This window comes from Vulpes vulpes, chromosome 13 (assembly GCF_048418805.1).
Source record: "Vulpes vulpes isolate BD-2025 chromosome 13, VulVul3, whole genome shotgun sequence".
Taxonomy (NCBI): domain Eukaryota; kingdom Metazoa; phylum Chordata; class Mammalia; order Carnivora; family Canidae; genus Vulpes; species Vulpes vulpes.
The window spans coordinates 127099978-127121952 of NC_132792.1; the positions used below are offsets into that span (position 1 = coordinate 127099978).

General features: G+C 41.5%; 1 protein-coding gene across 1 annotated transcript; it reads right to left on the bottom strand.

The window, feature by feature from the left end:
- Positions 1 to 7060: 7060 nt before the first annotated feature.
- BECN2 (beclin 2) lies at positions 7061 to 8356 on the bottom strand. The gene has a single exon (XM_026003256.1). It carries the CDS (start codon positions 8354 to 8356, stop codon positions 7061 to 7063), a length of 1296 nt encoding a protein of 431 aa, XP_025859041.1.
- Between the last annotated feature and the right edge of the window lie 13619 nt (positions 8357 to 21975).

Consider the following 21975-nt stretch of genomic DNA (forward strand, 5'->3'; position numbering starts at 1 on the left):
TTATCTCTTTGTACTAGCATTTAGTTTGTTTCAGGATATTGGAAAATAGGTCTAGGGGCTATAGTATAGTAAGTAGTATCCGCTGCACCACCCAGGGATCCCACTATGGTACTTTTAATCTTTAGAGTATAGCTACTAAATATATGCTGTCACATAACTGTTTTCAAAAGTATTTAATCTTTTTCTCTGCAATGTTAAAATTTTATATATCAGGTTTTTATTATCAGTTTTACACTTGGTTCTTATTTCTTTTTGATGTATTTTTTACATTTTTTGAATATATGAAACATTTACATTATTCAAAAGTTAAAACCCTATGAAAAATATGCTCAGATGGGCAGCCCCGGTGGCTCAGCGGTTTAGCACCTGCCTTCGGCCCAGGGCGTGATCCTGGAGACCCGGGATCAAGTCCCATGTCAGGCTCCCTGCATGGCTGCATGGAGCCTGCTTCTCCCTCTGCCTGTGTCTCTGCCTCTCTCTCTCTCTCTCTCTCTCTCTCCTCTCTCTCTCTGTGTGTGTCTCTCATGAATAAATAAATAAAATATTAAAAAAAGAAAAGAAAAAATATATGCTCAGAAAAGTCTTACATCCATCTCTACTGCTTCTACTTCACTCCTTCCCTCAACAGGTAACTTAGAATGGACAAAGCTCACTACTGAAAGACATTTTTGAGACAATAGGTAAAATAGATTCTTCCTCTGAGTTTTAGGTGAAGCCAAGGTATAATTGTATTAATATGGTTATGATATTGGGGTTACGTAGGTATAAAATGACATTTGAAAAAGAGTGATAAAGATTTGCAAATCAGTGCATATAGAATGCCCATTAGAAATATGATAGGGTTTCCTGGGTGGTTCAGTCAGTCAAGCATCCAATTCTTGGTTTTGGCGCAGGTCATGATCTCAGGATGGTGAGACAGAGCCCCACATCAAACCCCACATGGAGCGTGCATCAAGCTCTGCACTGGGCATGGAGCCTGGTTGGAATTCTCTTTCTCCCTCTCCCTCAACCTCTCCCCTCAGGCCCCCAAAAGAAAAATGTGATAAACCTGTCCTCCTGTACCAGATGCCTGGTACTAACCTCTTCTTAAGACAAATCTTTGAAGATCTGGAAGTTGTGTTATATATTACTTATTGCAAGTTGCTGATTGAAACCCAAGCATTACAAAGACCCAACACCCCAGTTCTCCACCTCTAAGAAGCAGAGGTCTCTCCTTTTCACTCTAATTAAACTTCTCAAGAAAAAACAACTTGTTCTCACAGGATTTTTTTCACTGACCAAAGTCTTTTGTAAACTTTATCTCATTACTTCAAGTCAAACATGTGAAATAAGCCAGAGGTTGCAAACTAATGGCCTTAGGGCCACATGTGGTCCACGATCTATTTCATTTGGCTCAAAATGTTTAAGTATTTTAATTAGGTACTGTGATTTAGAAACCAAAGGATTTTTCATTAAAAATCTAGATATCTAGGTTCTCCTGAAAAGTTGGAAGTCTTGATGAAGGGACCTAGTATTCCACGTTGGAACTAGGTGGAGCTATAAAGCCCCTGGCCCCTTTAGATAGGATATGTGCCAGGCCACATTTTGTTACCATCTTGGCTCTAAGGACATTTGAGTGTGCAGCTCTTCGGAGTTTAAATGTCTCTCCTAAGATGACCCATGCTGAGAACTCAATTCAAGGCTTGTTTCCCCTCTACTGTTCAAATCTATAGACTATCCTTGGCTTTCTAGCCATGTCATTGGACTTTAACCCCCGTCTAGATCCCTGCAGCAAGCTCTGCTCCAAGATCATTGTCTAGAAGCTGGCCCAAGCTGTCCTATTTAGCCACAGATAGAATTACTTAGTGGTCACTGGGAGCCACTGTGATTCCATTAGGAGGCAATCATCTGGGATTCAACCAGCCTCCTCCCAAGTACTTGAAGAAAATTCTAGTTAAGGATTTTTTCTCTCAAGAGGCATCAAACCTCTGACTCCTTTCTACAAAGCCCCAGGGCTCTAAATGTCAACTGTCGGGTTGGTGATTAAGTATCCAGGACTCAGCGACCCTCCTCACTCTCTAGTAAGTTCTAATCAGAGGTCCCAGACCACCTTCTTAGCAGCTTCTCATTAATTAGAGCAATGGAGCAAAGAAGGTGTGAGCAAAACTCTGATACCCCAGACCCCAGTGGAAACCTCAACCTCCACTGGCCATAAACCTGAGGGCAGACAATCCAGGCATGCCTTCTGTCTGTCCACCCTGGGCCACAGGCCCTATGCCAGCACTTCTAGGAGCTCTCCTCTCACATACCAGATTCTTCCTTCTTGTATTGAAGCACAGTACAGTCCTCTTTATTTTTTTTAAGATTTTATTTATTCATAAGAGACAGAGAGAGAGGCAGAGGGAGAAGTAGGCTCTTCACAGGGAGCCCAGTGTAGGACTCCATCCCAGAACCCCAGGATCACGTACTGAGCCAAAGACAGACTCTCAACTGCTGAGCCACTCAGGCATCCCTACAGTCTTCTTTATGATCCCTGCTCATAATAAATGTCCCACCTTCTTCCACCTGTCATCCATGGCCCACAGTCCCCCTCATTTACTCAAGGCTTTGGAACTTGGTTTACAGTTTCCCTCACCATCCCAGTTTATCCCACCATGCATTCTCCTTCCACCAATCTCAAAGTTGCCTGAGCTAGTTCCTGTTAACAATCCACACCCTGCAACAAATGGTCCGTATCCATACCTCCTCCCACCTTCTCACTAGTCTCTGAGACATAATTGTTTCTGCCCAAGAAGAATCCTCCCAACCTCCCTCACAGACATATACTTTCTTGTCTCACATTATCAATTTATGTCATGCACACACTATTGTTATTTTTCTATGTCCACCCTTTTATACTGTAAAAACTCAGATTTGTCCCAATTTCAAAATTCCTGCTTTATCTATGTCTTTGTCCAAATGGCCAGAGGTCTCAAAAGAATTGTCTGTATTCACTGTCTCTACTTTCCCTTTTGTTCTGTCTACTGCCAGCTGGATCCCACCCTCACTACTGACAATTCTCTCATCAAAACCAGCAAAAACTTCCTAACTGCCTAATTGTCTTTCTTCTCTTGACTTTCTGGAACCTTTTCCTCCTTTCTTTTTCACTCCGGTTTATTTGACTAATTCCGTAACTGTCACCTGCCATGCCTTTCTTTGGTTCCTCTAGGACTGGTGTTTTGAAGATACTCCACTTCCAGATTGCTGTCTTGACCAATGGTCAGTCCTCTATAGTCTACATTGCTTCTAAAAGTGAGTCTGTAACTTCTGGGGACTTGTCTGCTGTGGCCAAGTGGCTCTGCACTGACTAGAAATCGAAACTCCTTGCATAGCATTGATGGCCTTCCAAGACAGTGCTCTTTTCTGCCTTTCCATCTTCTCTCCCTGAGCAGCAAGCTCCATCCCTGAGTTCCAGTCCTGATACTGAGCCCCTGATTTTCTCCCTTCCTTTACTTTCTCTCTTCATTCCAAATGCCTCCTCCATTAAAATAAAAATCGTGATTAAGAAAAAGGCCCCAGGGATCCCTGGGTGGCGCAGCGGTTTGGCACCTGCCTTTGGCCCAGGGCGCGATCCTGGAGACCCGGGATCGAATCCCATATCAGGCTCCCGGTGCATGGAGCCTGCTTCTCCCTCCGCCTGTGTCTCTGCCTCTCTCTCTCTCTGTGACTATCATAAATAAATAAAAATAAATAAATAAATAAAAATAAAAAAAAGAAAAAAAAAAGAAAAAGGCCCCAATGGGCCTGGAAGTTTGCATTTCTTACATGCTCTGAGGTGATGCTGGTGGGGCTGTTCCAGACCTCACTTTGAGAAGACTAGAACTTCTTGTTCTAAAAGTGATTTACCTAAGTCAGTCACAGAAGGACAAATAATCCCCTATAATTCCACAGTTATGATTCCATCTTTATGAGGTATCAAAGAATCAGATCTTTAAAAGCAAAGAGTACAATGGTGGCTACCAGGGGCTAAGGGGAGTGGGAAGCAGAGTTGCTAGTCAGTGGGTATAGTTTCAGTTGTGCCAAGTGATTAAGTTCTAGCCACTGGCAGGAAAACACAGTGTCTATAGTTAACCACGTTATACGACACACTTAAAATCCAATAGAAGGTACATTTCATGCTAAGTGCTCTTACCACACACATGTAAAATGAAAAAGAAACTAGGGCAGCCCTGGTGGCTCAGCAGTTTAGTGCCACCTTCAGCCCAGGGCATGATGCTGGAGACCAGGGATCAAGTCCCATGTTGGGCTCCCTGCATGCAGCCTGCTCCTCCCTCTGCTGTGTCTCTGCCTCTGTCTCTCTCTCTGTCTCTCATGAATAAATAATCTTTAAAAAAGAAAAATAAACTAAACTAATTTACCTTTTATTTAAGGTGGCTAAACTCTTGGCCTAGTAGCGTCTGCCATTCAAATGATTTCAATAAAAAATATGTATCTGTGTGAGAAATTTGGCAAGAGGTGGGGGGCGGGGATGGAGATGGATAGTCACAAAATGGGGTAGAACACAACAGCAGGTTAACTTGATGTCTAATCACATCCCTTAATTTCTTTTTATTATAAGACAAATACTATACATACCAGAGAATATTTATAAACCACAAAGAAGAAAATAAAAGTTCCCATAATCTCACCACTCAGTATAATTCAGTGATTTATTCATTCAACTATGCATTGATCGTCTACCAGTGGCAGGCACTGAGGAGACAGATACACTGCAAAGGAGATATAGTCCATGACTTGACAAGAGCTATCATCTAGATGGAGAGGTAGCAAACTCTGACCCATGGGCCAAATCCAGCCTGCTATTTTGATGAATCTCACTAAAACACAGCTATGCCCATTTATTTATGTATTTTCTGTGGCTAGCTTTACTCTGTAGTAGCATGAAGGAGTAGTTCTTACCGTTGAGTAGTTGCAACAGGATCACATGATCAAAAACCCCAAAATATTTATTATTTTGCCTTTTATAGAAACAGATTTTCCAATTCCTGCTCTTGGGACAATTGATAACATAGTTTTCTATGCTAAGGGCCTTTTGCAGATTATTCTTAGCTATTTGATGATTTTGAACCCTTTCAAAGTTCTTTTTTCTTTTTAATTTGAGAGAGCATACATTAGCAGAGAGGCAGAAGGGGGGAATCTCAAGCAAAATCCTGCTGAGCACAGAGCCTAGCTGGGGGCCCAGTCTCACAACCTGGAAATCCTGACCTGAGCCAAAGTCAAAAGTCAGAGACTCAACTGAGCCACCCAGGCACTGCCCAAAGTTCTTTTCCTGATTGTTGCCTTTATAAAAAATACATTTTTTTTTGTATTTGTATTTACTTTGTGGCTACTGAATTTCTTGATTGATTTAATTATAATCATTTATCTGTTGATTAATTTTGATACTATTATAGTTATTTCATATAAAAACAATTTTTTCCTTTCTAGTCTCTAACTCTTTAATTTTTAATGTATTGAACTGGCTAGGATCACCAATGTTAAATAGAAATGCTGATAAGCAGTATCCTGTGTCTTTCCTAATCACAAGGGGAGAGTTTTTTAAAACACAAACTTTTATGGAAGTACCATTACATTCAAAGGATACATTTTTTTTGGATTTTCTCTACTTTTCTGAGTTTTCATATGTTTTATAACTTGACCTTTGTACTTAATAAGCATTGTCATTAAATATTATATAATTAAATATTTCTCTATAACATCTTAATACCTATATGGCATTCCATCATAGGCTTAGACCTTTATTTAACCAATCTCCTGGTGTCTTAGTCTGTGACAAATTTATCACCTTCCTTTTCTTTTTTCCACAAAGACTTCTATTTATAGATGCTTAGTATGTATGAGGCAGGTACTATTCCAGGCACTAATTGGACTATAAAGCTAAAGTAGCACTCAGGAAAATGAGTTTGGGTAGAAGATCCATATACATAAGGAAGAGCTTGGGCAAAGGATGGAGGAAGTTTGGACTTCTGGAATAAGGTGCTGGAAGAACTGAGGTGACAAAGAACTAGGGAGACATGCAGAGACCCGGGGCTGAATTTTATCCTGAAAGCAATGGAGAAGCAGCTGAAAAATATGATTCAATTTGCATTTTTAATAAGTTCTCTAGCTGACTCCTTTTATTTTTAAAGATTTGAGAAAGGAAGCGAGCAAGCTAGCAAAAGTATAAGTGGGAGGATCGGCAGAGGGAGAGGGAGAAGCAGACTCCTCATTGAGCAGGGACCCCAACTTGGGACTCATCCCAAGAGCCCAGGATTATGACCTGGACCAAAGGCAGAGCTTAACCGACTGAGTCACCCAGACACCCCTCACCCCTGCTGACTCCTTATAAGTCTTCAACTCTCCCTAAAGGTTCACCTGATGACTCCCAACTGATGATCGGATTAACCTGTCAGCCAAGATGTTACTAGTCCTCTGGCCACAACCCCACCAGGTCAGTCTCGACGTAATGGCACAGCCCAATATGACACACTTTTAAATCACTGAAAAACATATAGAAATTTATTGAAAGCTTTTCAGGGATGAAGGAGGGGTTTACACAATATATGGCAGCAAAAACTTATAAATATATTTGAATATTCCCCACAAAGGGTTTACACAATATATGGCAGCAAAAACTTATAAGTATATTTGAATATTCCCCGCAAAAGTCCTACTACATATATTAGTGGCCCAAATACTTTTATGAAGACTCTAGCTTTCTCCTTACCACTCTTCCTTTGGCCCCACCCTAGTGCTCTCCTCTGCATCTCTTGATCTTTTTTCTGTACTATTAATCTGATCATCTAGTAATTCAGTCTTTGTTGACATTTTGGATGTTTGTTCAGGTGGGGAATAAGGGAACAGGAAAGTACAAGGAAGAGAAGACAAAAATATGCAGGGTAAGATAGTAATGGCTTTTGGTTTGCTCTCAGCAATTAATGCTGGAGTCGCCACTCATTTTTAGAGTTATAACACGTTATATCCCTCAATTTTACAACTTCTGGTATTTTCACAAATAAAATATTTTCAAGTAAAAAAAAATCTCCCCTCTCCCTCATAGAAGTCATTCTTGATATCTTAAAGAAACCCAAGTGAGACTACACTTAAGATTTATAAGCATGAGCTTGAGTGCCTTTGTCCACTGCTCCTCTGTGTTCAAGTATGTTCTGATGGAATAGAACTCACCAGTACTTCCAGAGTCCTCCATTAGGCCATTTTTCACATGAATCCTGCAGGGTAGGCAAAGACCCCACTTGCCTTTCTCAGCCTCTTCCTTAAACTGTTGCATGCAGTCCAAAAAAGCCATCATTGCCTGGTCAAACTTGAGGTCCAAGCAAGTGCTCTGCCTCATGATGCAGAACAATGGCAGCTCAACAGGGTCATTTGTTAAAGACTTCAAATAGGACCGGTTTCCACAGGGGATGAGTTGATACCTCTGAAACTCCAGCCCAATCTTGTTGGATAGGGCAAGGAGCAACAAAGCTGTCTGTCCCCAAGCCATGTTAATCTCCTTCCAGCTCACAGGGACAGTGGGGAGGCAGCCCAATCTGAAGCTATTGATGATGCCCACAGGGCCATCATACCTGATCTCAAAGGTGGCACTGAACACATTGGTCTTCTTCAGTCTGCCCCACTGGATTTGGGCATGTCTCAGCTGCCTTTCCATGCTCTTCAGCTCATCCTGCAGTTCCAGTTGCTGCCATTTCAAGTTACTGTAGTCCTTCCAGTACTGCTTGTCCTGTTGTTCCAGCATCTCAGTCTCTGCCTGGGCTGCCTCAAGATCCTCTGCAACTCTTTCTTGTTTTTTCTCCACCTCCTTCAGCTCTTGGACCAGCCTTGCCTCCTCCAGCTCCAGGCCCTCCAGTTCCTCCTGCAGTGTCTTCATCTCCTCCTCACATATCCTCCCCCTCCAATATTTGTAGTTCTCATTCTCAGAGTCTACAATAATGAGTTGAGTATCCAGCACCTCTAAAAGTTTGTCAGTACAGTCTTCACATAGGGGGTGATCCACATATTTTTCACCAGTGAGGATGTCAAAAATGTCCCTGGTAGTGTTCTGGATGTTACTGAGCGTTCTTGCAGGGTCAAACTTCCCAAGCAAGATGAAGTTCTTAGGACTGTCCCAGAACATCTTGCCATCTCCAGGGAGGGTAGAGCAGGAGGCATCTGGCAGCTTTTCACTATCTATCTCCACCTTGGAGGTAGGGCCACATACCAGGGTTTCTCTTGGCTCCTGCTGAGCTGACGAGAATGTGGAAGCTGCAGGTCTTTGGGTGGTCTCAAGGCCCAAGGTCCCCGTGGACTGGCTCAGCCTCATGGGCTGCCTGCAGCCCTGGCAGATGAAGCGGATGGAAGACATGGTGAATGCTTCAGCTCTTACTCTGATTCCACGTTTCCTCTGGCCCCACTTACTTATCCATTTATATCTTTTTTAAGCTTCTTTAAAGTAGTGATTCTTTTAAAATGCGTATTTCATCTTGTCACTCTTCTTAAAACCTTACATTGATACCCTCCTTAGATACCTTTAGGCCTCCTTTAGCTCCTTTTAGACAAATGATTCTTTCTAAAAGGAAAATCTGATCATCTCACTTTGTCCTCTGACATTTCCAAGATGTATCTTAAGAGTAATCTTTATAAACTAAGCTTTCATCATGGTACTTCCCTCCTTAAAATGGTATTACGCTCTTATCTTACCTTAAAATTAAATCCCATCATCTTAACCTGACACCAAGGCCTCTGCTCATGTTCCCACCTATTTCTCTCCCAATTTCCTGCTGCCTTCACCATGGGCTTCTCTATGGTCCCTCGAGTGATGGATGGAAATCATCTATTATACAAAGTATGCCTTTCTTACCCTGATACTTCTCCCCAAAGTATCGGGGATAGCAGAATAAGTTTGGAACTGCTTTTGATGTCATAGTTAATCCTGAGTCCTGATTCATCCTTGGGAGTAGAATGGTAAAGTATATTCATTGCTAAAGGCTAAATCTCATTTTAAGTACCCATCCACCAAAACCAAACAAATCAAAGCCACACCTAGCTTTGAGCTTGAACCAGCCTAGACAGATGATGCTCCAAATAAACTAAGGAACACAGTGGCAGAGTACAGACTGTTTCAGACTCTGGTTTATCTAACTGAGTGATGGCCTTCAGGATAATCCAGAATCCAACTGTGGAGCCTTCCTTTAGTGAAGGAATGAGTGGAAATGAGTGTCACTTTTAGTTGGGAAGGAAATCTCTTATTTCTGGAGATCTTCCTTCCAATTCTTACCTCCTCATCCCAAGGTCTCCTTTGGGAAGATTAGGGGGAGCCCAAGAGTGAGGATTCGATGGATTAGAGGGTATAAGGGACTGGGGTTTTATGCACTACTGTATTGCCAGCACTTAGATGAATTACCTTATCTCTCTTCCCTTTCCAACCTTTGCTCCTTTTGGGGGGCCTTTTCACACACCTCCAGGAAAGATTTGTCTGTACCTTCTATCTCCAATTCCTCTCCTTCCATTATCTCTTAAACCCACCATGATTCAACTTTAATCTCAGCAAGCTATAGAAAGTCCTCATATCAAGGTCACAGATGTTATCTATGTTGTTAAATTTAATCTTGGTGTGGAATAGGAAGAAAGGTCTTTAGCCAAAAGAGTATGAGGAAGAGATGTGAGAGTCACCTAGGTGAGCAGGAGAGTGAATGGAGGAGAAAAGTGGTATGATTGCTCTTCACTTGTAAAAGTCCACATGGGACTTGCTGTCATGATTAAGTGTACATTTTTGTCCAGCCACTCACCTCCATGGGTTTGTCAAGCAAGCAAGACTAAGCCAGGGAGGCAGGAGAGAAGATGCCAGCAGGGAAGTAGTTAGGAAGGTTGACTGCAATATATCCTGGGAAAGAAGAACGGGGATGGGAGGGAGACATAGGGAAAAGGTGGAAAAGTTGATGTACTTCTGTTCTGGGAGGTTGAGGGGGTGTTGGAGTCAGGATATTAGGAGACCAAATGAGTAAATACAGGAGGTAGCCAGAGGGTGTGCATAAAATGGATACAACAGAGGACTTACTCCCTGCAGTCCATGATCATCTTTCATCTCCCCATCCTGAAACAAATGACCTTTGTTTGGCTCCTCCAGGCATATGGCACAGTATTCTGGAGCCAGAGGGATTTAGACTCTAATCTTGATTACTTAACAGATTATTTAGCCCCTTTGATGCTCAGATTCTTCATTTGAAAATGAACGAAACAGAAGCCATCATAAGAGGATTGTTTGATGAGTAAACAAGATGATGTTTGGAACCTCAAATAGCATTAGTTTCCTCTGACTCCCAGTCTCCAATATGGCTGGTGCCTGGCTTTCTCCTCCTTGTGCACCTTAAACTTCTCAAAAGAGAAGTTCACTACTTTTCACTGTTTCCAATCCTCATCAAACCTCTTTCAACTTCTGCAGTCTGGCATCTGTCTCCATAATTAATGGGATAAAATGGTTCTTGCTAAGGTCAGCAATTAATTAAGTAGCACACTCCAAAGCATCTTTTCTGTTCTCTTCTGAATTGGTGCTCATTCTTTAACATTTGAGGTGATTAGGATACCTGGGTGGCTCAGCAATGGAGCATCTGCCTTTGGCCCAGGGCATGATCCCAGGTCCCAGGATAGAGTCCCACATTGGGCTCCCCGTGAGGAGCCTGCTTCTCCCTCTATGTCTCTGCTTGTCTCTGTGTATCTTTCATGAATACATAAATACATCTTAAAAAAAAAAAAATTCAAGGCTTTGTATACCCATGTTCTTAGAAGCCTCATTCATCATAGCCAAAAGGTAAAAGAAAACTACATGCCCATCAATGAATAAATGGAATGGATAAACAAAATGTGGTATATATATATATATATACAGTAGATATACAGTAGAGTATTATTCAGTCTTAAAAAGGAAAGAAATCCTGACTCATGCAACAATCTGGACATTTGAGGATGTTATGCTAAATGAAATAAGCCAATCACAAAAGGACAAATATTGCATGATTCCACTTAAATGAAGTACCTAGAGTAGCTAGATACAATTTATAGAGAAAGAAAGTAGAACAGTGGTTGCCAGGGGTTGGGGGAAGAAAAAAGTCCTCTATAAATCACTGTGATATTGTGATTTACACACACACACACACACACACATATATTTGTCTTCTAAATTCATGCCACAGAACTCCTAACCCGTGGAATTTCCTAGGCAAAGAGAGGGATCAAGGTGTCTTTTGTTATGTTAATGAAGCAACTATCAGAAAGCTCCTAAAGTTGAGGGCTGATTATCAGGAGAACCAACCACGTGATTGGTAGGTTGGAACTTTTAGCTCCACCCCCTGACCTCCAGGAGGGGAGTGAGGCTGGAGATTAAATCAATCACCAATGGCAGGTAATTTAGTCAACTGTGCTTATGTAATGTAGTCTCCATGAAAACCTAAAAAAGGAGTTGGCTCAGAGAAGTTCTGGGTTGGTGAACATGTGGCAATGTGGGGAGCGTGGTAATCCTGGAGAGGGCATGGAAGCTCCACAACCTTCCCACATACCTTGCTCTATGCATTGCTTTCATCTGACTATTCCTAAATTATATCCTTTTATAACAAATTGGCAATCTAATAAGTAAATGTTTTCCTGAGATCTGTTAGCTGCTCTGGCAAATGAATCAAATCTGAGGAGGGGTCCAAGGAATTATTTGGTCACAAGCCCGGAAGACAACCTGGACTTGAAGTAATTGGCATCTGAAGTGGGGAATTTCCCAGTTGGTGTCAGAATTGCTTCGTGTGAGGAAAAAACCACACACTGGAATTGGGAGCAGAATGCTAGCTGGTGTTAAGAGTATTCAGGTGATAGTGTTTAATGGGTGCAGAGTCTTAGTTTGGAAACATGAAAAGTTCTGGAAATGATGATGGTGGTGATGTTTGCATATGTGGGGAGGAAAAACTATTCTACCCTTCAAATTCTTCTAGCAGGCCTAAGAATTAAATTGACATGACAGATTAACTGGAGAAGATAACATTTAATTTCATAAGTAAGGAAAATCAACAAAAACATGAAATTCCAAACACAGGCAAAAATGAGGTATATATGTTGTCCTGAACTAAGGAGAAGGAATTGGGTCTGGGATTTCCAAGGGAAAGAAAGCAATAAGCAGGAAGATGAAAAGGGGTAAATGTTTGGTAAACAAATGTCTGCTGGGCTTTTCAGAAACAGAGGAATTTTTAACAAATAGATTGCTAAAATTCATCCTCCCTGTCTACTACTCCTCATTCATATTATACTGTAGTTGTCTATGGTGATAGCTCCCATCCTGGAGCAGGTCCTCCAAATAAATTTTTTTAGAAATTTGGGAGAAGGTTGAAATTTCTTCTTAAGACTTTTGGTCCTTGGGCAGTCCCGGTGGTGCAGTGGTTTAGCGCCGCCTGCAGCCCGGGGTGTGATCCTGGAGACCTAGGATCGAGTCCCATGTCGGGCTCCCTGCATGGAGCCTGCTTCTCCCTCTGCCTGTGTCTCTGCATCTCTCTCTGAATGAATAAATAAATAAATCTTAAAAAAAAGAAAAAAAGACTATTGATCCTTGATGGTTTTCATTTCAAGATAATCTGCATGCTGAAGTGACACTTCCAGGGTGATTCATTCTGAACTCCTCCACACAATGTAAGTGTACTTAATACCAATGCACACTTAAAAATTGTAAAGATTGTATTTTATCAACATTAAAATATAATGAAAGAAATTAAAGGGCCTTTCTAAAGTGACTCTCTCTCTGCAGTGTCCTTGGGGTAATAAGATAGCTATTAGGAACTTTCCTAGAGATTTAAATAAAACGTCCTGGGACTCTCAGATGGGCTCAAAGTACAAGATCCATCATAAACTAGAAAAAATAGAGCCCAAAAATGCTAAGCAAATATGCCTCTGTTTGCTATGATTAAAATGAAAAAAAAAAAAAAATCTGTTATGTGTCTCTTACCACTGTTTAAAAACCTCAAGGTTGCACTGGCTTATGGGCCTCAGAACCTCCACAGACTTTGGCTGTGGCCTCACAGTGGCCAGTGTGGGAACGCCAGGTGTTTTACGGCTGCAGAGGGCCAGGCCCAGATGTTATTGCAGGCCCAGACGTGACTCACGCAGGATGGGAAGGCAATGCTCATAGTTACAGAAGAGCCCAGATTTCTGGTTCACATAAGAAACTTTTAAAGGGAATTTTAAGCTTTATTTCATTTTGTTTTGCTTTGCTTCCTTGCAAGGAAGACTTCAGAGAAGTTAATCATGACAAGCCAGAATGGGAATATTTTTTTTTTTCAAGACTCAGACCATCAAAAGAGCCAAGATACTGGCTTTCTTTCCCAGGTCAAATGCTGATTTAGAAGTCATCTCCACTCATAGTCTGCTTAGTTAAATTCTGTGAAACTGGGATCCCTGGGTGGCGCAGCAGTTTAGCACCTGCCTTCAGCTCAGTTCGTGATCCTGGAGACCCGGGATCGAGTCCCACGTTGGGCTCCCTGCATGGAGCCTGCTTCTCCCTCTGCCTGTGTCTCTGCCTCTCTCTCTCTCTCTCTCTTTCTCGCTCTGTCTCTCATGAATGAATAAATAAAATCTTAAAAAACAAAACTCTGTGAAACGGGTGCAGTGCTAGCAATTAAACATTGCTCACAATAGCTGGTTGTGGGCAAAGACATCTGCACTATGCCCCCTCAGTGTTCTGCACAGTGTGTAGTATCAAGTAAGTGTTCAGTAAACCATTGCTAGATTCTGCATGCATTACTAATGCATTGAAGTGCTCAGCCTGAGAGACTGGTGCTCCTACCTCCTGCCACTCCCCACTAATTTCTATCTAAAGCCATGCCAGAAAAATAAAATATAATATAGGTTTAAAAATTTATAATGAAATATAAATATAAAAATCTAAAATAAAATATAGATTTATGCAGAGCTAACTTGTTCATATAAAATAAATATTCTCTATTTGCAAAAAGATTCACAGAATTCCTACAAATAGATTGCTGGCTAATGTGCATTACTGAACATTAACACTTTATAATCAATATTAAAATGTTGGGAGTCAATGCCAGTTGAAGGGCAGAATGTTCCAAGTCAATCTACCTGTGAAGATTGATCTCTTTCACCTGTGCATTGGCACATGCATCCATTGGTCTCAGCAGATGTCACTTGACATATTTACCCCTCCACTAGACTATATGCCTCTTGAGAATATTGTTGAAATCCATCTTGTATCTTTAACATTCATTCATCCATTCTGTTCCTTCTTTTCTTTTTTCTTTTTTCTTTTTTTTTTATTGCTATGGAAGGGCTTCCAGATACCATGACTCTAACTCAAATAATCCTGTACAGGGGACAGCTCATTCTAAAATATACTGGTAAATTTTTTTTTTCAAAGAACTGCATGCTAATCATAATGATTTGATAATTGAACTAAAAATCTAGGAGTATCAATTTATTGCACATACTGGATTGCTATCCTTTGTCACAGGAGTGTCTTTAGAAATTGCTGCTGATGATATATCATTCCCACACAAGAAAACTGTGAGGATCACCCACTCCCCAAGTCCATGGCTATATGAGCATGGAGAACACCATCATCAATATTTGGGCTCAGGCCTTCATTCTCATCATCCTCATAATCATTAGCAAGGAGAGGAAGGTCCTCAGAAAGCAGTTGAAGTCTTGATGCCTTAAACCAGTCCCTTCAAGATCATGAATGCTCACAGGCAGGACTGTATTTTATACCTAAGGACAAACCAGCAGGGGACAAACTGCTGCCTGCCCCTGGATAATACCCACTGCTTCTGATGTTCTCATCGATGCCACAGGCCCCATTTCATTATTTTTCCTCAGTGTAAAGACTAAATTAATATAACTGCCCTCTTATAGCCTTTTCTAGGATTTAGGACATTTGGTGGCCTAAATATTTCTTCCACTCTGTTATGGTGCAGTGGAAGATCTCTGGCCCAAGATTCAGGAGGCTTGATTTCTGATCATAATTAACTATAGACAGTTTTTCTCTGTACTTCTCAGTTTTCTTATTTGTAAAATAAGGGACGTGGAGCAAGTGATATTCAAAGTCCTCACAACATCACTTATTATAAATGTTCCATCTCTTGTTAGGCTAGGTTGCCAACTAGTTCTTGTCCCTACCCCACACTCCCTCCTAACCTCCACAATATCACTGAAAAATAATTTGAGAACTAGAATGTATTAAATGCATAAGCTTATACCCAAAGATCGCCAGGTGATATAACCATATGACTATGGACTACGTTTTCACTTATTTTGGTAGTTCGGGCTCAGTGGTTATGTTTGAGATGCTTTTTCAAGGACAAAGAAGTTGGTTATTGTTGTCATATTCTTGTCTACACACTCACAATGGGCCTAGGAATCACAGCTCAGAATGGATTGGAATGGTGGGAAATTGTGTGGACCTAGGGCCTGTGGAAATCACAGAAAAGGTAGGAAGTGGGGGCCACCACCAGCTGTCAGGGCACAAGTTAAGTGGCATGGCACATGGAAGAGTGAGGTGAGGGTCTGGAAAAGACAAAGAAACTGAGACTCATGGGATGCTCAGGGTACTAAGACTGAGATGGAGGCCAACGTTGTTGGGGCCAGTGTGATCACTGGCCAACTGGCTTGACATTCAAAGTTGGGCTGGCAACAATACTGGTTCATCATCCTCACCATTGGTTCACTGAATCCTGCTGTAGGCTTGGGAAAAGGGGTGCTGGCTAACACCTCTTGAGGACCTGACATGTTCCTGGCTTAGTGTGGCAATTGTATTTTTGTCAAGCAAATATTCATCCTTCTCTCCTCTAGTGGGAATTATTTTGGACCATGAACTTTGGGCTAAAGTGACACCATGCTAGTTCCAACACCAAAAGTCTCCTAGCCTTCTGGTGCTCCTGTCTTCCACAATGAGAATAGCATATCCCATGGAGGAGCTCTCTTTCTGCTTCCATCCCCAGGTAAGAAGGCATCTGGAGCACAGCCCAGCCAATCTGCAAAACTCCAAGTAAGAAACACGTGCTTGGGTTATAAAACCATTGAAACTTGGGATTTATTATCACAGCAATGTGAATCTTTCTGAAACAAGCAACAGGATCTCAGGTGAGTATCAGAATCCCTTAGGTGGCTGGGCTTTGGGCCTAGGCATATTTGACATCAAACCCAAAACCATGCTCTATATTAAAACATGACTGACTCTGGTCTTTGATGAATAAAGCAATAGCTGACTTAGAATGAAAAAATAGCCTTAGAGAAAATGCTAACTGAATATTCCCTCAGTAGCTCCGGTACAAGAGCCCCATATCCTCCCAGGAGTGGACATCCTGATGGGAGCTCTGCATCGGCAATGCAGCCTTAGAGGCTATAAGGATGCAAATGGCTGGCCCTTCTCTCTTTCTCCCCACCTGTGTACATGAACAGTATAGTTAGAAAGAGACACAGACCAGCATCCTGGAGAAAATACGATCAGGCTGCTCCAGTACCTTCAGGGAGAGTGGAAACAATGTGACCCCATCTGACAAAAGCCTTGGCTCCTCTCCTCTCGTGAGTCACCCTTGCAGGTGTTTGCAACCCTTGGGATGAAAAATGATGCTCTGGAATAAAGAAGCATTGCAGGGCTTACTAATCCCTTACCACTGGAAAGTAGGAAAGGGAAAAATATGGAACATGGAATGGAAAGCCAGTTTGGAAATCAGCTGGGGAAGGACAGCATGTCTTCACAGAGTCATCTGGAAAAGGTAGTTGCAATATATTTTTCAAAGATCCTGGGTATTTTTTTGTTTTCCAAATATACTGCATTCAGGGTCAGACTGGCCCTGAAGGCAGTTCAACATGGTCCTATGGCCCAGGAAGAAATTCCTCTGACAGTGTTCAACCTCCTCTTGCCCTGTCACTCTAGTGTCTGGGAATTTACCCAGTCTTACCCCTCATCAACGTTGGAAGACCATTCTCCGTTAGGCAGTACTGGGAGTTTTCTTCTCTCTGGAACATGCCAAACCCTCCTCCTGAGTCTGTGCCCTCATCTTCCTCCTCCTGAGTCTGTGCCCTCATCTTCCCAGCTGGTTCTGCAAGCCCAGAAGGCTGTTTATCATGTCTTGGGCCTTTGGCTTTACCTCCCCAAGAAGGCCTTTCTGTGCAGTGGGTCTCCCCAGACACCGTCCCTAAGAGCACCTTTACCAAACTTAATGCCATCTACAGTGACTTGTAGTTTAGCTGTTGATCATGTCTTTCCATCACAATGGGAGCACTGTCAAGTAAGCAACTGCCAAGCTTGCTCATCCCTGAGGCTCTGGTGCCTGGCACCTCACAAGCTCAATGTGTGAGTGACTGATTGCACCTTTGTATCATCTCTGAAAGCCAACTATCATTTTGCTATTAACTGCTGAGTTCTGTCCCAATTCTTCTTTAAAAATGTTGCTTGGGGTCCCTGGGTGGCTCAGTCAGCTAAGCATCCGACTCTTGATTTTGGTTCAGGTCATGATCCTGATCAGAGGGTCATGAGATCAAGCCCCACATTAGGTTTGATGCTCAGCGCCTGGAGTCTGCTTGAGATTCTCTCTCTGTGCACCCCTCCACCCAGCTCTTTTTCTTTCAAATAAACAAAAACAAATAAAATCTTAAAAAAATATATTGCTTAATTTTATCACATAAGTAATACATGAAAATTTATCAGTACAGAGAATTCAGGTCCTTCTGAGAAAAGGTGAAACAGAGCAAGTCCACCTTTCCTTCTTCTCTCCCTCTAGACCCTCTCCCTTCCCCAGGTAAACTCGGCAAGTTTTTGTTCTCTTTTGTCTAACTGCAATATTGTAATTTATAATAAATATATATTTGATATATATATAATATTTTTTTTCACAGAGCTTTATGCTTTTCATTTTATTTTATAGCCTTTCAACTCCCATGTGAAGTAGAACAGATATATTACAGAGAAGTGACTCACCTACATCTAACAGACATTAAACAGTCTGGGCATAAAGTACCTAAAGCTAAGAGTCCCAAGCCTAGTCACTCTGAGACCTTCATTTTACTTTTTTTTTTTAAAAGATTTTATTTATTTATTCATAGAGACACAGAGAGAGAATGAGAGGCAGAGACACAGGCAGAGGGAGAAGCAGGCTCCATGCAGAGAGCCTGACGTGGGACTCGATCCAGGATCTCCAGGATCCTGCCCCAGACTGTAGGCGGCGCTAAGCCGCTGCACCACCGGGGCTGCCCCCTTCATTTTACTTTTTAAAAGAACATTTGGTTCTTCAAATCAGGGACGCCACACCAGGAACCATCTTCATCATCATCATTATAATCCCAACGAGGTGTGGATTGCTAACTCACACAGCTTCCAGCAGTTTCTGAGCTTCCTCATCATATGCTTCTTTGCACACCCCCTTCCTGGTACAGACTTCCTCAAAATTTCTGAGTTTTCTAAGGAGAGTGATCAAGGTGTCTTTTGTTATGTTAATAAGGCGACTTTTGGACCTTGCCTGAGGCTGGGACCTGATTGCCATATGATTAGAGGGTTGGACTTTTCAGTCCCACCCGCAAGACCTTCAGACTGGGGAGAACGGCTGGAGGTCAATCACCAATGGCCAGTGATTTCTTCAATCATGTGTATGTATTGAGGCCTTCATAAATCCCAAAAGGACAAGGTTGGAAAAGCTTCCAGGTTGGTGAACACATGGAGATTCAGGGTGAGTGATATGAGAGAGAGCATGGAAACTCTATACTCCTTGCCCATACCTTGTACTATGCAACTCTTCCATCTGGCTATTCCTGACTTCTATCCTTTTATAACAAACCAATGATCTAGGAAGTGAAATGTTGCCTGAATTCTGTGACCCACTCTAGCAAACTAATCAAACCCAAATGGGTCGTAAGAACCTTTGATCTACAGCAAGTCAGAAGCCCAGGTGTCAACCTAGATTGTGATTTGGAAGCGGGAGATTGGGGGTAGCCTTGTAGGACTGAGCCTTTAACATGGGATCTGATGCTATCTCCAGGTGGACAGTGTCAGAATTGAGCTGAATTGTAGGGCACCTGGCTGGTGTTGGAGAATTGCCTGTTGGTGTGGGAAATCCCTTCTGACACCAAGCTGGTATTAGGTACCAAGCCTTCTCTAAAGTTTTCCTTTCTATAATTCACATATCTGTGACATAGAGGCATCCTTTCATGTAAAGGAGTTTTAATTTTCTTTAACAATGACTAGAATATACCCATTATGATGTCTGCTTCTATAGGATGGGGGCCCCCAAATGAGGGGTGACAATCAGGTGGAAGCCAGTGGCACAGGAGAACAAAGGCAGAACAAAGGAGATAGATGTTTATTGAACAGACTGCAGGGGAGCTGCAGGCAGTCAACAGAAGAGAGGCTGTATGCAACCCGGCAGTGGGTCGTGGGTCGTGGGTCGGTGCTGTATTTAAATTGGGAAGGTGAGAAGGTATGGGGTTGTAAGGAATGCTCCCCTTTGCTATAACTGTGCCTGGTTGTAAGTAGGGCCTTTGGATATTTTGAGGTGAGTCAACTGCTGGGCCTGTCTGTACTTAACCAGTTGGTCACTGTGGGCCCTTCTGCCTTGATCAACTTTCATTGCTCAAGCCTGTTGACTAAATATGGTCTTTCTACCCATGTCCTATACAGCACTTGTTCCAAATGACCCAGAATTCATTCCACCAGTTTCCCCTGGATGAAAGACCAACAAATGATAATGAAACATTCTGGCCTTTGTAATCTTTGATCTTTTGTAATTAGTGCTTTCTTTCCTCTAAAAGTGGGATTTGGCGAGGCTGGCTCATTCTCTCACCAGTGGACCACATAAGTTCATTTGGACTACCAGGAGATAAGGTAGTTTTACCCTATAAACAGTTATTTTGTCATTTTCTTTTATTAGAAACTTGATAATTCAGTAACTTTGCATACCATTTAATCCTTAGTATAAGAGAAATTAATATTAAATAAAAGTTGACCTTCCTGCCTCTGTAGTTTCTGTCATGCATAAATATGTTGACCAGCAGTTACGGACATAATGGGATCTCAGTGTGTCTGGCCAGAATGATAGGCCAAGGTACATTGTGACACCCAAAGAGGCCCAGAGATTGTAGAAGTCATTTCTGATGTCTTCCTAAATCTGACTTCTCTTTCTATTCATTTATGACACACAGAGATCACAGAGTGTGGTGCACTCACTACCTCTGCTGTAGCATTCTGACTGTTGGACTTGTGAATTCCAGCACAATCTTAGGACAGAATGCCAGGAAATGTGCTTTGGAGCTTTTTTTCCCCTTCCGCTGCCATCTCTTGAGATGTCTTTTGATTTAAGAACGCTTTGGAAAGCTTATTTATCAGGTAGTTCTATTTCTACTTTAGTGATGTCCTAGCCAGCATCAATCTTATGTCCCTTCCTACAGATTCTCTGGTGAGATTCCTTTTACAGGCATTAATGAAAATATGCAATTTTTCCTTGGGAGCCCTGTTCAAGTACAGGATTAATTTTTTCAGTCACCTTGTCTTCTGTGGATGCTTTTATCCCAGTGCCTGGCACATAGCAGGGCTTTCCATTAAATAATAATTGAATGAATGAAATGCTAAACCTGAGCATTCAGATTTTCTAACTGCATGATTGTGTGTTATTCTACTTCTTCTAGTGGTTGTTTTATTTAAAAACTATTTCCTTCTCCTTTCTAGTCATAGTTATATGAACTTGGCCCCTCTCAAAAAATCATGAAAGGTAGAATTTTTCTTTCTGCTTTAAAAAATTTTTTTAAAGACTATTTTTATTTGATAAACATTAATTGTAACTTTTAAGTTAAGACCTCATGTTTCATGTTCTTGTCAAAAGGACCTCACCTGGCATTGCCACATAATTGCATGACTTTTCTCAATTGAATTACAATATGATTTTTTAGGTATTATGCTCTTTTTACTTTCATATATTTTTGTATGTATGTATGTATGTGTTCGTGTATATACGTGTATATATGTTCTAAGGTAATTGTCTGGCAAAAGAGTTCGTTAAAGGCTATGAATTTCTTTTGGAATATTCCATGTTAATGACCTGCCGTGAAAGATTTGATCAAGTTATAACCATCAAAGTACATGGTACCCTGTAAACACATATAAGAGTTAAAAGATTACTATCAGAATATATAAAAAATTTCCACAAATCAATTAGAAAAATAACCAACCCAATAGAAAAATAGGACAATGACTAGTGATTTTCCACTCTGGCTGCACAGTAGAATCATGGAAGACTTGAAAAAATACAAATGCCCCTGATCTGATTTAATTGGTTTGGTCTGAGACCCTAAAATCCGCATTTTCTTAAGCTCCCTGGGAGTTCTAGAGTGTATTTGGGGTTGAGAAATATACAGGTAGAAGATATATTTGCATCCGGTCTTGAAATATCAGTAAATTCACATAAGGAAAAAAGAGGAATGAAGTATTTTGGGTGGGCATGGGAAGACATGACCAGGAATCATATAAATAAGTGAGCAGAAGTGAGAACTACTCAGCAGAGGCAGGGAATCTTGCAAAATTTTAGAATCTGAAGGAACCATCAAGACAACCTAATCTCTGCTCACTTCTCTTTCACTGCTACGCTTATTACTACTGCTGCCACTACAAAAGTTGTTAAAAGTATGTGTGGTTGAAGGGCAGAATGCACCAACAAATATGTCTCTTTGGTAGGAGAATTATTTGGAGAAACTGTAGACACAAGAGTAGGTCTGAAAAGGGAGTTAAAGTTACCCTTTTGTAAGGGAAATTTATGTTAGAAAGAGGGCCTCTGCCAGGAAAAGAACAGTTACCAGAGATAACTTTTTCACCTGAGAGACTTATCAGCTTGACAGGGCAACCTTTGTTTTCCAAAGTCTTCCTCTCACCTCACCAAGAATTGCCTTCCTTCACATTGAACCCTTTACTTAGCTTGAGATTGTACAAACCTCAATCACCTGGCCACCTTTTGAGCTTCA